At 43.0% G+C, this 16,001-nt stretch overlaps 1 protein-coding gene across 1 annotated transcript in view; it reads right to left on the bottom strand.

Annotated features, from left to right (window-relative positions):
• Window positions 1-16,001, bottom strand: part of LOC110970391 (unconventional myosin-XV-like) — a 191,809-nt gene that overhangs the window by 145,207 nt on the left and 30,601 nt on the right. The window contains exons 15-16 of the mRNA XM_051945996.1: window positions 10,726-10,843; window positions 10,467-10,642 (exon numbers count right to left, since the gene is read on the bottom strand). Of these exons, the coding sequence (XP_051801956.1) occupies window positions 10,467-10,642; window positions 10,726-10,843 (294 nt within the window). The remainder of the gene's footprint in view (window positions 1-10,466; window positions 10,643-10,725; window positions 10,844-16,001) is intronic.

Here is a 16,001-nt window from a genome sequence, read left to right as displayed (position 1 = left end):
GGCAGGATAATAATAATTAAAGCTGCGAGCAGCGTTGAACGGGTCCTCGCATCCTTGCTGGTCGGCGACCCCAAGCCTTTCCACCAGGCAATGCTACGACTGAGAGTGTATGTAGGCCCATGAATGTCACAAAGGCTGGATTCTTAGCACACAGGTCAAATTTCAGGCAGATTGGAGCATGTACAGGCAATTTATGCAGCACTTTGTGTCCATCCACCAGGTGGCGCTATCTCTGTGACTGTATATTGGTCTATGAAACTCATAAGGACCGGTCTCTGATCAAACATGTAAAGTTTCAGGCAAATTGCAGCATTTACAGGGGATTTACATATTATGTCCTGCTTCATGGCGTAACATTGTAGTTCAGTTGGCCGCCATGGCCACGCCCTTTGAGTGTTGTGAACAATTTTCACAAATATGCAACCTGAAGGCGTGTAGTATATATTGTCCCAATTTCAGGTGTTTTGGAGCTATTGCCTGTGAGAAATGAATTTTTGAAAATGATCAAAAACAGCAAAAATCTGACATTTAATTCAAAATAGCGGACTTCCTATTGGGTTTAGAGAATGACTCCAAGAGACTTTTTTGTTTGCAATGAGGTGCAACAAATGCATGCCCAATTTCATAGTCATAGGTGAAAGTCTCGGTGGAGGCTATTCTTAAAAATGCTTTAGGGGGCGCTATGGAACATGCTGTGAATGTATTTTGGCCAATAAATGTGATCAGGACAGGACTGTGTTTAATCATGTGAGGTCTGAGGTCGATTGGAGCATGCAGAGGATAGTTAAGTAGCACTTGATATTTCATGGCGAAACATCATAATTCTGGAGGTCGCCATGTCCACACCCTTTGACTCTGGAAGAATCTTTTAATAACTTTTGATCATAACATCGTGTTGTATACCCTGGAAAAATTTCAGCTCTCTAGACCTTAACCCCTCGGAGGAGTTCGCTCTCAAAAATTCAAAAAATAGAGAAAATTTATCCACGTAATTCAAAATGGCGGACTTCCTGTTGAGTTTAGGGAATGGCTCCAAGAGGCTTTTTTGTGTGTCCTGGTGTGCTCTATAGGCCTCCCAAATTTTGTGGATGTATGTGAAACGTGCTGCTGGGGCTGTTTATTAAACATACTGCAGGGGGCGCTCTAGCACATGCCCTGTCGAGATGCATACAGTGTTATTCCTTGAGACGACTGTGATGTGTGTGTAAATTTTGGTGAGCTGTTGAACATTCTAAGCCTGTCAAAAAGTACTTTGTTTGTCACAACAACAACGCGTTGCCACGGCAACAGCATTTCATCAAATATCAAAATCTTCACACTGTGGTATTGTCTGGGGGTGAAGAATCAGCTGACCAATTTTCAGAATGATATGAAAAAGTTTGGAGCAATGGTGTGTGCAAATGTAATTTCTAAACTTCTTGTTACCAATAGGTGGCGCTATGACTTTTTCTAAAATTTTCATCGTGGATGTCCTCACACTGGGCCTGGTGTCCAGCACATGAAGTTTGGGGCTGATATGATGAGGATTTGCTGAGATATAAGCATTTTAGAAGTCATGGTGAGACATCGAAATTCGCCGTGCCGCCACAGACACGCCTTTTGATGACACATCACCATTTTAACTGTGAATCATCATCAACATGTTTCGGTTTATATCACCACATTTGAGGTGAATCTGAACAAGAGACAAAGAATAATACATCAAAGTGTAAAAAATGGCATTTTCTGTTGCCAGCAGGTGGCGCTCTGACTGTGGATGGATTTCATCATATGGATGTGATCAGGGCAGGAATCTGATCATACATATAAAGTTTCAGGCAGATTGGAGCATATTCAGGGCATTTACACAGCACTTGAAATTTCATGGCGAAGGATCAAAATTCCACAGACCGCCACGGACACGCCCTTTGATTTTGGAAAAAGATTTTAATAACTTTTGCTCATTAAGGCCTCCTGTATGTACCGGTCGAATTTGAGGCGAATTGGAGTTTTCCCCTGGGAGGAGTTCGCTCTGGAAAAAAATGAAAAATGGGAAAAATCTGACATTCAACACAAAATAGTTAACTTCCTGTTGGGTTTGGAATATGGCTGTCACTGACTTTTTTGTTCAGTCTGACGTGCTTCATATGTGTACCAAATTTGGTAGCTGTAGGTGAAACATGATGGCCGTGGGAAAGTGGAGGGGGCGCTATGGAGCCATTTTGCGACACACCTCCACATGCTCTAAAAAATATGAAATTTTTCGCCAGTTCTGATGTGTGTGCAAATTTTCATGACTTTTCGAGCATGTTCAGGCCCTGAAAAATGCAGTTCTTTTGGCAGGATAATAATAATAATTCAAGCTGCGAGCAGCGTTGGACGGGTCCTCGCATCCTTGCTGGTCGGTGAACCCAGGCATGTCCACCAGGCAATTCTACGACTGAGAGTGTATTTCGGCCCATGAATGTCTCAAAGGTTGGATTCTGAGCACACAGGTCAAATTTCAGGCAGATTGGAGCATGTACAGGCTATTTTTGCAGCACTTTCTGTCCATCCACCAGGTGGCGCTATCTCTGTGACTGTATAATGGTCTATGAAACTCATCAGGACTGGACTCTGATCAAATGTGTAAAGGTTGAGGTACATTACAGCATGTACAGGGGATTTACACAAGATGTGCTGCTTCATGGCGTAACATTAAAGTTCAGTTGGCCGCCATGGCCACACCCTTTTAGTTTTGCAAACAATTTTCACAAATATGCAACCTGAAGGCATGTTGTATATATTTTCCCAAATTCAAGTGTTTTGGAGTTATTTCCTGTGAGAAATGAATTGTTGAAAATGACTAAAAACACCAAAAATATGACATTTAATTCAAAATAGCGGACTTCCTGTTGGGTTTAGAGAATGACTCCAAGAGACTTTTTTGTTTGCACTGACGTGCTACATATGCATGTCAAATTTCATAGTTATAGGTCAAAGTCTGTGTGGAGGCTATTATTTAAATGCTGTAGGGGGCGCTATGGTACATGCTGTTAATGTATTTTAGTCTATAAATGTGATCAGGACAGGACTGTGTTTAATCATGTGAGGTCTGAGGTAGATTGGAGCATGCAGAGGATAGTTAGGTAGCACTTGATGTTTCATGGCGAACCATCAAAATTCTGGAGGTCGCCATGTCCACACTCTTTGACTCTGGAAGAATCTTTTAATAACTTTTGATCATAACATCGTGTTGTATATCCTGGCAAAATTTCAGTTCTCTGGAGCTTAACAACTCGGAGGAGTTCGCTCTCAAAAATTCAAAAAATAGAGAAAATTTATCCACTTAATTCAAAATGGCGGACTTCCTGTTGGGTTTAGGGGATGGTTCCAAGAGGCTTTTTTGTGTGTCCTGGTGTGCTCTATAGGCCTCCCAAATTTTGTGGATGTAGGTGAAACGTGATGCCGGGGCTGTTTATTAAATATACTGCAGGGGGCGCAATAGCACATGCCCTGTGGAGATGCATACAGTGTTATTCCTTGAGACGACTGTGATGTGTGTGTAAATTTTGGTGAGCTGTTGAACATTCTAAGCCTATCAAAAAGTACTTTGTTTGTCACAACAACAACACGTTGCCACGGCAACAGCATTTTATCAAATGCTAAAATCTTCACACTGTGGCATTGTCAGGGGGTAAAGACTGAGCTGACCAGTTTCCAGAAGGATATGACAAAGTTTGGAGCAACAATGCACGCAAATGTAAATTCTAAACTGCTTGTTACCAATAGGTGGCGCTATGACTTTTTCTAAATTTTTCAGTGTGGATGTCCTCAAACTGGTTCTGGTGTCCAGCACATGAAGTTTGGGGCAGATAGGATCCTTTGCAGCTGAGATATGAACACTTCAATTTTCATGGCGAAACATCAAAGTTTGCCGTCCCGCCACAGACACGCTTTTTTATGACACGTCACCATTTTTTCTGTGATTCATCATCAATGTGTTCAGGCTCATGTCACCACATCTGAGGTGAATCTGAGCAACAGGCTAGGAATAGTACATGAAAGTGTAAAAAATGTCAAATTCTTGATACCACAAGGTGGCGCTGTGACTGTGAATGAATCTTGCTATTTGAATGTCATCGTGGCAGGTCTGTGATCATACATGTAAAGTTTCATTCAGATCGGAGCATGTTCAGGAGAGTTAGACAGCATTTCCTGTTTCATGGCGAAGGATCAAATTTCGACAGGCCGCCACGACCACACCCTTTAACTATGGAGGAAGATTTTGATAACTTTTTCTCAGGAAGGCCTGCTGTATGTACTGGCCAAATTTCAGATCGCTACGACTTTCCCCCGAGGAGGAGTTCATCATAGATTTTGTACAGTTAACGCATGATGGCGCACTTCCTGTTGGGTTTAGAGCATGACTGTGATTGACTTTTTTGTGTTTCCTGATGTGCTGCATATGCCTCCCAAATTTTATAAGTCGAGACCAAATTCCCTCTGAGTTGGCCTAATACCACTTTTTAAAATTTTGTAGGGGGCGCTATGGAGCTATTTTGGCACACACCTCCACATGCCCTAAAAAATATGAAATTTTTCACCAGTTCTGATGTGTGTGCAAATTTTCATGACTTTTCGAGCATGTTCAGGCCCTGAAAAATGCAATTGTTTTGGCAGAATAATAATAATAATTAAAGCTGCAAGCAGCGTTGAACGGGTCCTCGCATCCTTGCTGGTCGGCGACCCCAAGCATTTTCACCAGGCAATGCTGCGACTGAGAGTGTATTTAGGCCCATGAATGTCACGAGGGCTGGATTCTGAACACACAGGTCAAATTTCAGGCAGATTGGAGCATGTACAGGCTATTTATGCAGCACTTTCTGTCCATCCACCAGGTGGCGCTATCTTTGTGACTGTATATTGGTCTATGAAACTCATCAGGACTGGACTGTGCTCAAACGTAAATTTTGAGGCAGATTGCAGCATGTACAGGGGATTTCCACAAGACGCCCTGCGTCATGGCGTAACATGAAAGTTCAGTTGGCTGCCATGGCCACACCCTTTGAGTTTTGTGAACAATTTTCACAAACATGCAACCTGAAGGCGTGTTTTATATTTTGTCCCAATTTCAGGTGTTTTGGAGCTATTACCTGTGAGAAATCAATTGTGGAAAATGACCAAAAATCTGACATTTAATTCAAAATAGCGGACTTCCTGTTGGGTTTAGAGAATGACTTCAAGAGACTTTTTTGTTTACACTGACGTGCTACATATGCATGCCAAATTTCATAGTCATAGGTGAAAGTCTATGTGGAGGCTATTTTATTTAAATGCTGTAGGGGGCGCTGTGGCACATGCTGTGAATGTATTTTGGCCTATAAATATGATCAGGACAGGACTGTGTTCAATCATGTGAGGTCTGAGGTAGATTGGAGCATGCAGAGGATAGTTAGATAACACTTGATGTTTCATGGCGAACCATCAAAATTCGGGAGGCCACCATGTCCACACCCTTTGACTCTGGAAGAATACTTTTGATCATGACATCGTGTTGTATATCCTGGGAAAATTTGAGGTCTCTTTGAGTTAACTCCTTGGAGGAGTTCGCTCTCAAAAATTAAAAAAATAGAGAAAATTTATCCACGTAATTCAAAATGGCGGACTTCCTGTGGAGTTTAGGGGATGGCTCCAAGAGGCTTTTTAGTGTGTCCTGGTGTGCTCTGTAGGCCTCCCAAATTTTGTGGATCTTGGTGAAACGTGCTGCCGGGGCTGTTTATTAAACATACTGCAGGGGGCGCTATAGCACATGCCCTGCAGAGATGCATACAGTGTTATTCCTTGAAACGACTGTGATGTGTGTGTAAATTTTGGTGAGCTGTTGAATATTCTAACCCTGTCAAAAAGTACTTTGTTTGTCACAACAACAACAACACGTTGCCACGGCAACAGCATTTTATCAAACGCTAAAATCTTCACACTTTGGCATTGTCAGGGGGTGAAGACTGGGCTGACCATTTTCCAGAAGGCCCTCAAAAATGCAGTTGTTCTGAGAGACAAATAATAATAGTAATAATAATAATAATAAACCGTAGGGTTTCAATAGGGTCCTACGGCACCGTTGGTGCCTTGGACAGCCGGTGCCCTTGCACCGCCTGTCCTCGGCACCTCGGTGCTCGGACCCTAATAATAAAGAAGAAAAATAAAAAACCCTAGGGTTCCAATAGGGTCATAGGCACCGCTGGTGCCTTGGCCAGTCGGTGCCCTTGCACCGCCTGTCCTCGGCACCCTCGGTGCTCGGACCCTAATAAAAAACCCTAGGGTTCCAATAGGGTCCTAGGCACCGCTGGTGCCTTGGACAGTTGGTGCCCTTGCACCGCCTGTCCTCGACACCCTCGGTGCTCGGACCCTAATAATAATAATAATAAAAAAAACCCCTAAGGTTACAATAGGGTCCTACGGCACCGTTGGTGCCTTGGACAGCCGGTGCACTTGCACCGCCTGTCCTCGGCACCTCGGTGCTCGGACCCTAATAATAATAATAATAATAATAATAAAAAACCCTAAGGTTACAATAGGGTCCTACGGCACCGTTGGTGCCTTGGACAGCCGGTGCACTTGCACCGCCTGTCCTCGGCACCTCGGTGCTCGGACCCTAATAATAAGAAACCGAGCAAATACAATAGGGTCTCGCCAGCTCCGCTGGCCAGCTCCGCTGGCCTGCTTCGCTGGCTCGGTCCCTAATAATAATAAGAAACCGAGCAAATACAATAGGGTCTCGCCAGCTCCGCTGGCCAGCTCCGCTGGCTCGGTCCCTAATAATTAAAGCTGCAAGCAGCATTGGGCGGGACCTCGCCCCGCCCCCCCACGCGGTCGGCAAGCAGCTCCAATCCATGACTGAAGATGAAAGCCAGAGGAGTTCCTCTGCCGGAATATTGTACCGTTTCGGAGGAGACAATGTTTCAAGGGTTTGCATATTCAGATTATAGCTCCCCCTACATTGAAGATAGCTCAAATCAGTCAGGCAGGATTGTGTTGAGCTCGAGCAGATGAAAGCGTGAATGTTGGTTGCATGTCTCTACGACATTCCCCTGCGACGAGCAGAGGCCATTTGTGATGTTTGCAGTATTTGTTTCCCTAGGTGGCGCTATAAAGTTTTTCCAGATTCTTTTCAGAATATTGAAATTTTCAGGAGACTGCACCTGGGTACCAAATTTCAGCAAAATCCATGAACGTTTAGGGATTGAAATTGAAGCGAAACATGGTTTCAGGTGAAGACAAACTTTGACAACTTATTTTAAAAAAACTAGAGCAGTTACTGTGTTTCTTTTGATAACTTTTGCTTGGATGAATATTCACTATAATCTGTCCAAATATGAAGCCGAAATATTGTACGGTTTCGGAGGAGATAATGTTTAAAAAGTTTTCATATTTTGGGTCATAGCGCCCCCTTGGTATAAGATAGCTCAAATCCGTCTATAGGCTTTCGGAAAGCACGAGCAGACGAACGCGTGACTGGTGGTTGCATGTCTCCACGACATTCCTGTGCACAGAGCTGAGTTTTTTTTTTGTGATTTATACAGTTTTTTGTGTCCCTAGGTGGCGCCATAGAGTTTATCCAGAATTTGTTTTCAGAATATTGAAATTTTCAGCAGACCGGACCTGCGTACCAAATTTCAGCAAAATACATGCACGTTTAGGGGGTCAAATTAAGCGGAACATGGTTTCAGGTGAAGACAAACTTTGACAGCTTATAAAAGAAAAACTAGACAAGTTGGCCTTTTTCTTTTGATAACTTTTGTTTTGCTGGATATTCACTATAATCTGTCCAAATATGAAGCCGGAATACTGAACGGTGTCGGAGGAGATAATCTTTAAAGGGTTTGCATATTTCAGATTATAGCGCCCCCTAGATTGAAGATAGCACAAATTAGTTGGACAGTGTTTCGTAGAGCTTGAGTGGGTGAACATGCGTGCCAAATTTCACAAAAAGTTATGCATGTTTTGGGGGTCAAATTAAGCGAAACATGGTTTCAGGTGAACACAAACTTTGACAGCTTATAAAAGAAAAACTAGACAAGTTAGCCTTTTTCTGTTGATAACTTTTGTTTGGCTGGATATTCACTATAACCTGTCCAAATATGAAGTGGGAATATTATACGGTGTCAGAGGAGATAATCTTTAAAGGGTTTTCATATTTTGTATTATAGCGCCCCCTAGATTGAAGATAGCTCAAATCGGTCCAACAGGTTTGGTAGAGCTCGAGTAGACGAACGCGTGAGTGATGGTTGCATGTCTCTACGACATTCCTGTGCGAAGAGCTGAGGTTATTTGTGATTTATACAGTTTTGTTTGTGTCCTGAGGCGGCACTATAGAGTTTTTCCAGAATTTGTTTTCAGAATATTGAAATTTTCAGCAGACCGGACCTGCGTACCAAATTTCAGCAAAATACATGCACGTTTAGGCGGCAAAATTGAAGCGAAACATGGTTTCAGGTGAAGACAAACTTTGACAGCTTATAAAAGAAAAACTAGACAAGTTCGCCTTTTTCTTTTGATAACTTTTGTTTGGCTGGATATTCACTATAATATGTGCAAATATGAAGCCGAAATATTGTACGGTTTCGGAGGAGATAATGTTTTAAGGGTTTTCATATTTGGGGTTATAGCGCCCCCTAGATTGAAGATAGCTCAAATCGTTCAGGCGCGTTTTCGAAGAGCTCGAGCGGACAAACGTGAGTGGTGGTTGCATGTCTCTACGACATTCCTGTGCGAAGAGCTGAAGCCTTTTGTGTTGCCCTTGTGGTTTGTTGCCGTTTGTCGTGTCCCTGGGTGGCGCTACAGACTTTTTGCAGATATTTTTTTTCAGAATATCGAATTTTTCGCGTGACCCGACGTGCGTGCCAAATTTCTCAAAAAGTTATGCACGTTTAGGGGGGCTGGCCTGCTTCGCTGGCTTGGTCCCTAATAATAATAAGAAACCGAGCAAATACAATAGGGTCTCGCCAGCTCCGCTGGCCAGCTCCGCTGGCCTGCTTCGCTGGCTCGGTCCCTAATAAGAAACCGAGCAAATACAATAGGGTCTCGCCAGCTCCGCTGGCCTGCTTCGCTGGCTCGGTCCCTAATAATAATAATAATAAGAAGAAGAAACCGAGCAAATACAATACGGTCTCGCCAGCTCCGCTGGCCTGCTTCGCTGGCTCGGTTCCTATTAAGAAACGAAGCAAATAGAATAGGGACTCGCCAGCTCAGCTGGCCAGCTCTGCTGGCCTGCTCCACTGGCTCGGTCCCTAATAAGGAACCGAGCAAATACAATAGGGTCTCGCCAGCTCCGCTGGCTCGGTCCCTAATAATAAGAAGAAACGAAGCAATTACAATAGGGACTCGCCAGCTCCGCTGGCCAGCTCTGCTGGCCTGCTCCGCTGGCTCGGTCCCTAATAATAAGAAACGAAGCAAATACAATAGGGTCTCGCCAGCTACGCTGGCCAGCATTGCTGGCCTGCTTCGTTGGCTCGGTCCCTAATAATAATAAGAATAAGAAGAAACGAAGCAAATACAATAGGGACTTGCCAGCTCCGCTGGCTCGGTCTCTAATAAGAAACCGAGCAAATACAATGGGGTCTCGCCAGCTGGCTCGGTCCCTAATAAGAAACGAAGCAAATACAATAGGGACTCGCCAGCTCCGCTGCCCAGCTCCGCTGGCCTGCTTCGCTGGCTCGGTCCCTAATAAGAAACGGAGCAAATACAATAGGGACTCGGTACCTAAAAAACCCTAATGTTCCAATAGGGTCCTCGGCACCGCTGGTGCCTTGGACAGTCGGTGCCCTTGCACCGCCTGTCCTCGGCAACCTCGGTGCTCGGACCCTAATAATGATAATAAGAAAAAACCGTAGGGTTTCAATAGGGTCCGAGGGACCGCTGGTGCCTTGGACAGTTGGTGCCCTTGCACCGCCTGTCCTTGGCACCCTCGGTGCTCGGAGCCTAATAATAAAACACCCTAAGGTTACAATAGGGTCCTAGGCACCGCTGGTATGAGACCTGTGTGAGAGTAAAGAGGAAAGTTTTGAGTTGTGATTTAAAATGACCTAGGTCAGTGATGGTGTGCATGTCAGAGGGGAGCTTGCTCCAGAGCCTGGGTGCAGCTACAGAGAACACCCGTTCACCCCAGTGTTTGTATTTAGACCTCAGTACTTCAAGCAGCCACTGATTGGATGACTTCAGAGCTCTTTTTTGGTCCCTTAAAGTTAAAAGCTCAGATAAATAAAGTGGAGCAAGACTGTTAAGAGCTATAAAACCAAACATTAAAAGTTGAAAAAGCATTCTCAACTGAACTCGATGCTCGTGGAGGTTGTAAGGGACTGGGTGAAGAGAAGACATGTTTGATTTATCTTTACTTCTGGTCACCATAGAGGTGCTGAACTCTATATTGCTGGTTGGGTTTCAGATTTTTTAACTTATGAGCCATCAAATGCATGCTGCTGACAAAACTCAGATAAACACTTCACCTGGCCAGGTAGCCTCTGGAACGAGCTTCAAACAGGGTCACACGGCGTCTGAATTTCACAAAGTTCTTTCGTACAAAACACATGCGGGCGTATCTCTGCAGCGTCATGGCGGCGAGGTGCAGCACACGGTCACGCTTCCCCTCCAGCAGCTGATACAGCTCCTCTTTCAGGAAAATCTAAAAACAAAAATCTCATTCAGAGACATGCTACGTATGACTGTGCATTCTGTTCATGTGCGCAGATTACCGAAAACGCTCACTTTACTGACTCCCAGCTGATACGAGCCGCTCTTGACTGGACCGAGTTTGTGGAGCATGACAAGACAATTCTCTCCATCTGCAGGTGGAGAATCCTTCAGGCAGAGCAGGGGTTTATACCTGTTTCCACATGTAACAGTTCAATTTGAAACTTCAAGTAAACGTGAACAACTATCAGTGGAATCTAAAGCTGTGTCTTACCTCTGAGTCTGATCTCTTAAGTCTTGAAAATGCTTATGTGAGGTTAATTGGAGTTCTGTGTATTCACAGTATTCACTGTGTATTACACTGCAAAATCTCAAAATCTTGCCAAGTGTATTTGTCTTATTTTTAGTCAAAATGTCTCATCCCACTTGATTTAAGAGAAATTCACTGAACAAGTGACATTTCAGCAAGATGGAGTGACTTGTTTAAGGACAACGCATCTTAAATATTTTGTTAAGTCAAACAATTTTGAAATTATCTTGTTTAACTCTCGTGTCATCCTGCGAGTCAAATTGACCCGTTTTAAAGTTTGAAAATGTGGGGAAAAAAATATATTTTCACAGTGAAACTTTTACATTTTCAGCATTTTTGGGAAATTCTTGAACGGAAAAAAGAAATGTTAAAAAATGTTTCTTTAAGAACATTCGTGAAAAAAATCAACCAAAATCCAGTGAATTGAAAATATAGATAGAAAATATTAAAGTTTTACTGATATATGTGTAATCACTTTAGATATTGTTTTGGATTTTTTGAAGATTTTTATTTATTTTTTGAAAATATTTGCAATTTTATTTATGTATTTATTAAATTTTTATTTCTTGCCTAATTTGGGGATTTTTTTAAATAAAAGGGAAACTTTTAAGGAATTTTCTTCCTGAAGATTTTGCAAATTTTTATATATTTGGGGAATTTTTTGCTGAATTTTTGGATTTTTGTCAGACAAGGCAAAATATTTGTTGGTGCCCTAAATGAGGACAACAGGAGGGTTAAGACACCTAAGCTTGACAATCCTGGTAAAATATAGCAGAAAATAAATCTTCGCAGCTAATTTTAAGATCTCAAGATTCTAAATATCATACCTTATTTAAACTGAGGGAGGCCAAGAACAGCTACAGGATAGGGTTAGGGTTAGGCAGGAGAACTCCAGAGAGCTGTGGAGTGGCATAAAATGGATGACAGGCTTCAACAGACCTGCACCCAGAACTGAGGGAGACCCAGAGTTTGCTTCTGAGCAGAAATTATTCTTTTATAGGTTCGACACAACCCCCACCTCTTTGAGCTCAGAGAGTGGATCTGGGTCTTCACACCCCACCCCAGCCCCCACTCACACCTCGACTGGAGACTCTGCCTCTGCCCCCTCCCCCACCATGGACACATCTCCACCCCCCTCCCTCAGCTGGCTAGTGGCTCCCATAGACATATATACGTAGACGCCTCATTGACTGCGGCTGCCCACTCGAGCGATGTGCCTGCAGCGCCGCCATCTTGGACCGGGGCCAGCCGAGGCAGCTGTGCATAGACATCTATGGAGGAGAGAGGTACTGCTGAATCTAAAAGTGGAATTATTCGCCGAATTTTGAACCGATTGCCAAACTGTTTGATTTTTAGAAACGTCACACTTGTAGCTACTATACAAGGTGCTCGGATATTTTTTTACAATGCAGGTTTTGCCATACTGCTATTATTACTACTGTTAATAATAATTATTATTATTATTACTACTCTTAATATTATATCAATTATTACTATTATTACTGCTATTATTACTATTATTTTTATCATTATTATTACTGTTATTATTACTATTATATCACGTGTATAAATCACGTTCTTTGGGAAAGCTTAAACATGTGAGAAAAGTAGCTAGAGATAAAGAATTGTCTACAACAAAAATAGTTCCATCATAAATCAGGGCTATTAGAACAATCAGATGCTGTATTCTAACCCACCAATTACTGCAGTAAGTTGCTAGGAACGCTAGATTCATAACATCGAATTTTAAACAAAAAAATGTCTCAGATTAGTTATTTCACCGGTAAGCAGCTGTGTAATACACAGGATGATGCAGAGAGCTGGTTAGATCATGGGTAGTAGAAGCCAGACACGGAGCTGAGGGGTTCTATCCATCTTCTCGGCATTTATTTCACTCTAGCTATGACAACCTGCTAACAATATATTATTCCTTACATACATCTTACATGTGAAAAGTAATCCCACGAGCTCTTGTTTCCTTACAGCGCTCATTAGAGCATCCATAGGCTGAACAGAAGTCCGGCATCTAAGTGTTGAGTGGCAAAACCAGCATTGTAAAAAAATATCCGAGCACTTTGTATAGTAGCTACACGTGTGACGTTTCTAAAAATCAAACAGTTTGGCAATCGGTTCAAAATTCGGCGAATAATTCCACTTTTAGATTCAGCAGTACCTCTCTCCTCCATAGACTTCTATGCACCGCTGCCTCGGCTGGCCCCGGTCCAAGATGGCGGCGCTGTAAGCACGTCTCTCGACAGCCTATGAGGCGTCTACCTATATATGTCTATGGTGGCTCCTACAGACAGTTCACCCCCACCCCTCCACACACTCGCCTTGGACACTGACATCACCCAGCACCCTTCCCCCTCCCTCTCTCCCTGCCTCACACTCACGTCCAGCCAGGTACAGAGGGAGCTCTCCAAACTCCACACCAACAAAGCCAGCGGGCCGGACAACATCAGCCCCAGGGTTCTCAGAGCGTGTGCCGGGCAGCTTGCTGGAGTCTTTCAGCACCTCTTTAACCTCTCCCTGAGGCTGATGAAGGTGCCCAACCTGTGGAAGACCTCCCGCATTGTCCCAGTACCTAAGAAAGGACATCCCAGCGCTCTCAACCCCCTTTTCAACCGAGGCAGTTCCGGTCCGAGATTGGAGTCGGCGCCCGATTCGGCCCCGGGTTTTTGTTTTTCGACAGGCGGTGGGCCGCCTCCGGGCTCCAAAAACTGGGACTCGCACTGGCCCCAAGTCGTTGTTGGGCTGGAGGTGGACTGAGGTGAGAGCCCAGTATGTCAGGGGCTGGGGGCGGTGTTACAGTGACTGACCGTCAACAGCGGAAACACAGAAGCGCCATTTTTAAACAGCCGAGCGAGCAGCAGTAATGTTCAGTGTTTCTGTTTTAAAAACCGGTAAATATAGAAGCAGAATCCAAGCAGCAACGGTCTGAGGAGGAGACCCAAAGCTTCCTGGAACTGTGGTCTTCATATGAAATTCAGTGGAAGTTAGAGGGAGCCTTTTGGACTACACCAGTGTTCGAAACAATCCAGAGATGGCTACAGCTGTACGAACGGAGCCTGACTAACTCCTCAACAACTAAAAAGCTCATAAATTACTACAAGGACCAGAAAAGGCAGCCGGGATGCAGCAGTTTTTGGCCAAAAAGAGCCCCCATTTTGACCGGCTGCATTCCGTGATTCCAACCGGGTCCAACCGGCCACAGCTGAGCAGGAGTTGATGCAGGCCGCTGTACACTGATCCTGATCCTGGTAAGTTTTATTTCTTAAACACCCTGCTTTTAGTCGACTATGAATACGCTAGCTACAACACTCCCACATCAATATTATGAACGTTACGCCAGCTAACGTGCTCCGGACACAGGATCAGTGATCAGAGGTCGACTATTGTTTGCTAACCAGTTAGCCGCTGCTAAGCTAACAAGCTATGAAAAACGTCTTATAAAACCTGAGAAAAGCAGCAGCAATATTTCATTACCAGACCTGTATTCAGAACCTCCCACGTTGTTACACAATGACCCATTAATCATATTGCTGAACTATATGATAATCATTGAAATTTCCCTTGAAGAACCAATAAACTGTTTAACATTATTAATCCGAGTCTAAAACTTATTCAAAAGATCAAATTAACACAATGAAGTGAGGAGTACTGATAATGTGCAGCTATTTTTATAATTTCAAGGTAAAATGCTGATTGTTCTGTGATTTTCCAGCTTTGCAGATGTGGAAATTCAATGCATGCATTTCTTATACACAGATTTCTTTGATGGTTTTAGTTGTTGCTCAAATATAACAAGGCATTTAGCACTGCTGGAAATTATTACAGACATTTTTTTGTAACATTTTCTAACATCGTACGGACAAATTAATAATTAATTGAGAAAATGGTTTGAAATTGCAGATGCTATCAACAACATGTCTTGTTCATTTTATTTAGTTGTCGGCCTTGGATGATGAGGTTACCAGGATCACTACTCTGCAGCTTACTGGTTCCGTCCTGCAGCTCCTCCACGCCGTCCTCCTCTCAACAGACTAAATCTAGTAAGATCTTTTTAGACTATGCAGACATCAACATGATCAATATGTTATCTTGTGGCCCATCCTAAAATCACAAAGTTCAACATTTATTTTAAGTTAACTGTCTTCATGAATATAGAAAATAATTACTGACAACTAATGCTGCTTGGGTGCTTTATGCAGGATAAAGGAAGCAGGATGCTACTGTGGATCTGCTGCAGTATCTGGAGATGTCAGAGGAACGGTTCTTGGAACAGATCTGAAGACACCGAGACCCGACCACTGCCCTGCTCCAGAACATCCAGAGGACGGATGAAAATTCAAACACCTTGGCTGGACTGATGGGACGCATGGTGTCGGTGCTGGAGGGACTGTCACAGAAATAAACTGCACTGTCCACTATTTCTGCCTTTTTTTTTTAGAAAAAATAATAATTTTTTGTAAATTCTTTTCCTTCTTAGCTATTTAAGTACACTGGTATTTTACTCTTGCACTTTAGGTGAATACAAATATATTTGTGATGAAAGATGCGTGTTTTGTCTATAATCTACAGAGATTTTATTCAGTGTTAAGTGCACACTTCTACATACACACATTTTGACAGATAATCAGTTGTGGTTTTCAAGCAGATTTCTATCTGAAACATATCAGCAACGTATATTGTTTCTTACAACATATGTCACACCAAGCTAGATAAACTGCACTACTGCAGCAGATGTATTATTTAAGTGTGCTTACATTACATGTCTACATACACTACTCACAAGAAGTTACTCAACTTTAGGTGAAATGTATGAAAATTGTAAAAATTAATGCTGTGGTGATATTAAATCATGAAAGTAGGGCATTTAAGTAGAAACATGCAATAGTGATTTCCTCATCTTAAACAATTTATTGAAACAAAAGCTAACAGCAGTGAAGGGTATATCACAATAAAAATGTCTCATGACAGTTTGCATAGAACAGCAGCCTTCAGCTGAAATCCAGTACAGTTGTGTCCCACCAGTAGGGTG

This window comes from Acanthochromis polyacanthus, chromosome 3 (genome assembly GCF_021347895.1).
Source record: "Acanthochromis polyacanthus isolate Apoly-LR-REF ecotype Palm Island chromosome 3, KAUST_Apoly_ChrSc, whole genome shotgun sequence".
NCBI classification, from domain to species: domain Eukaryota; kingdom Metazoa; phylum Chordata; class Actinopteri; family Pomacentridae; genus Acanthochromis; species Acanthochromis polyacanthus.
This window is presented reverse-complemented; position numbering and strand designations above follow the sequence as displayed.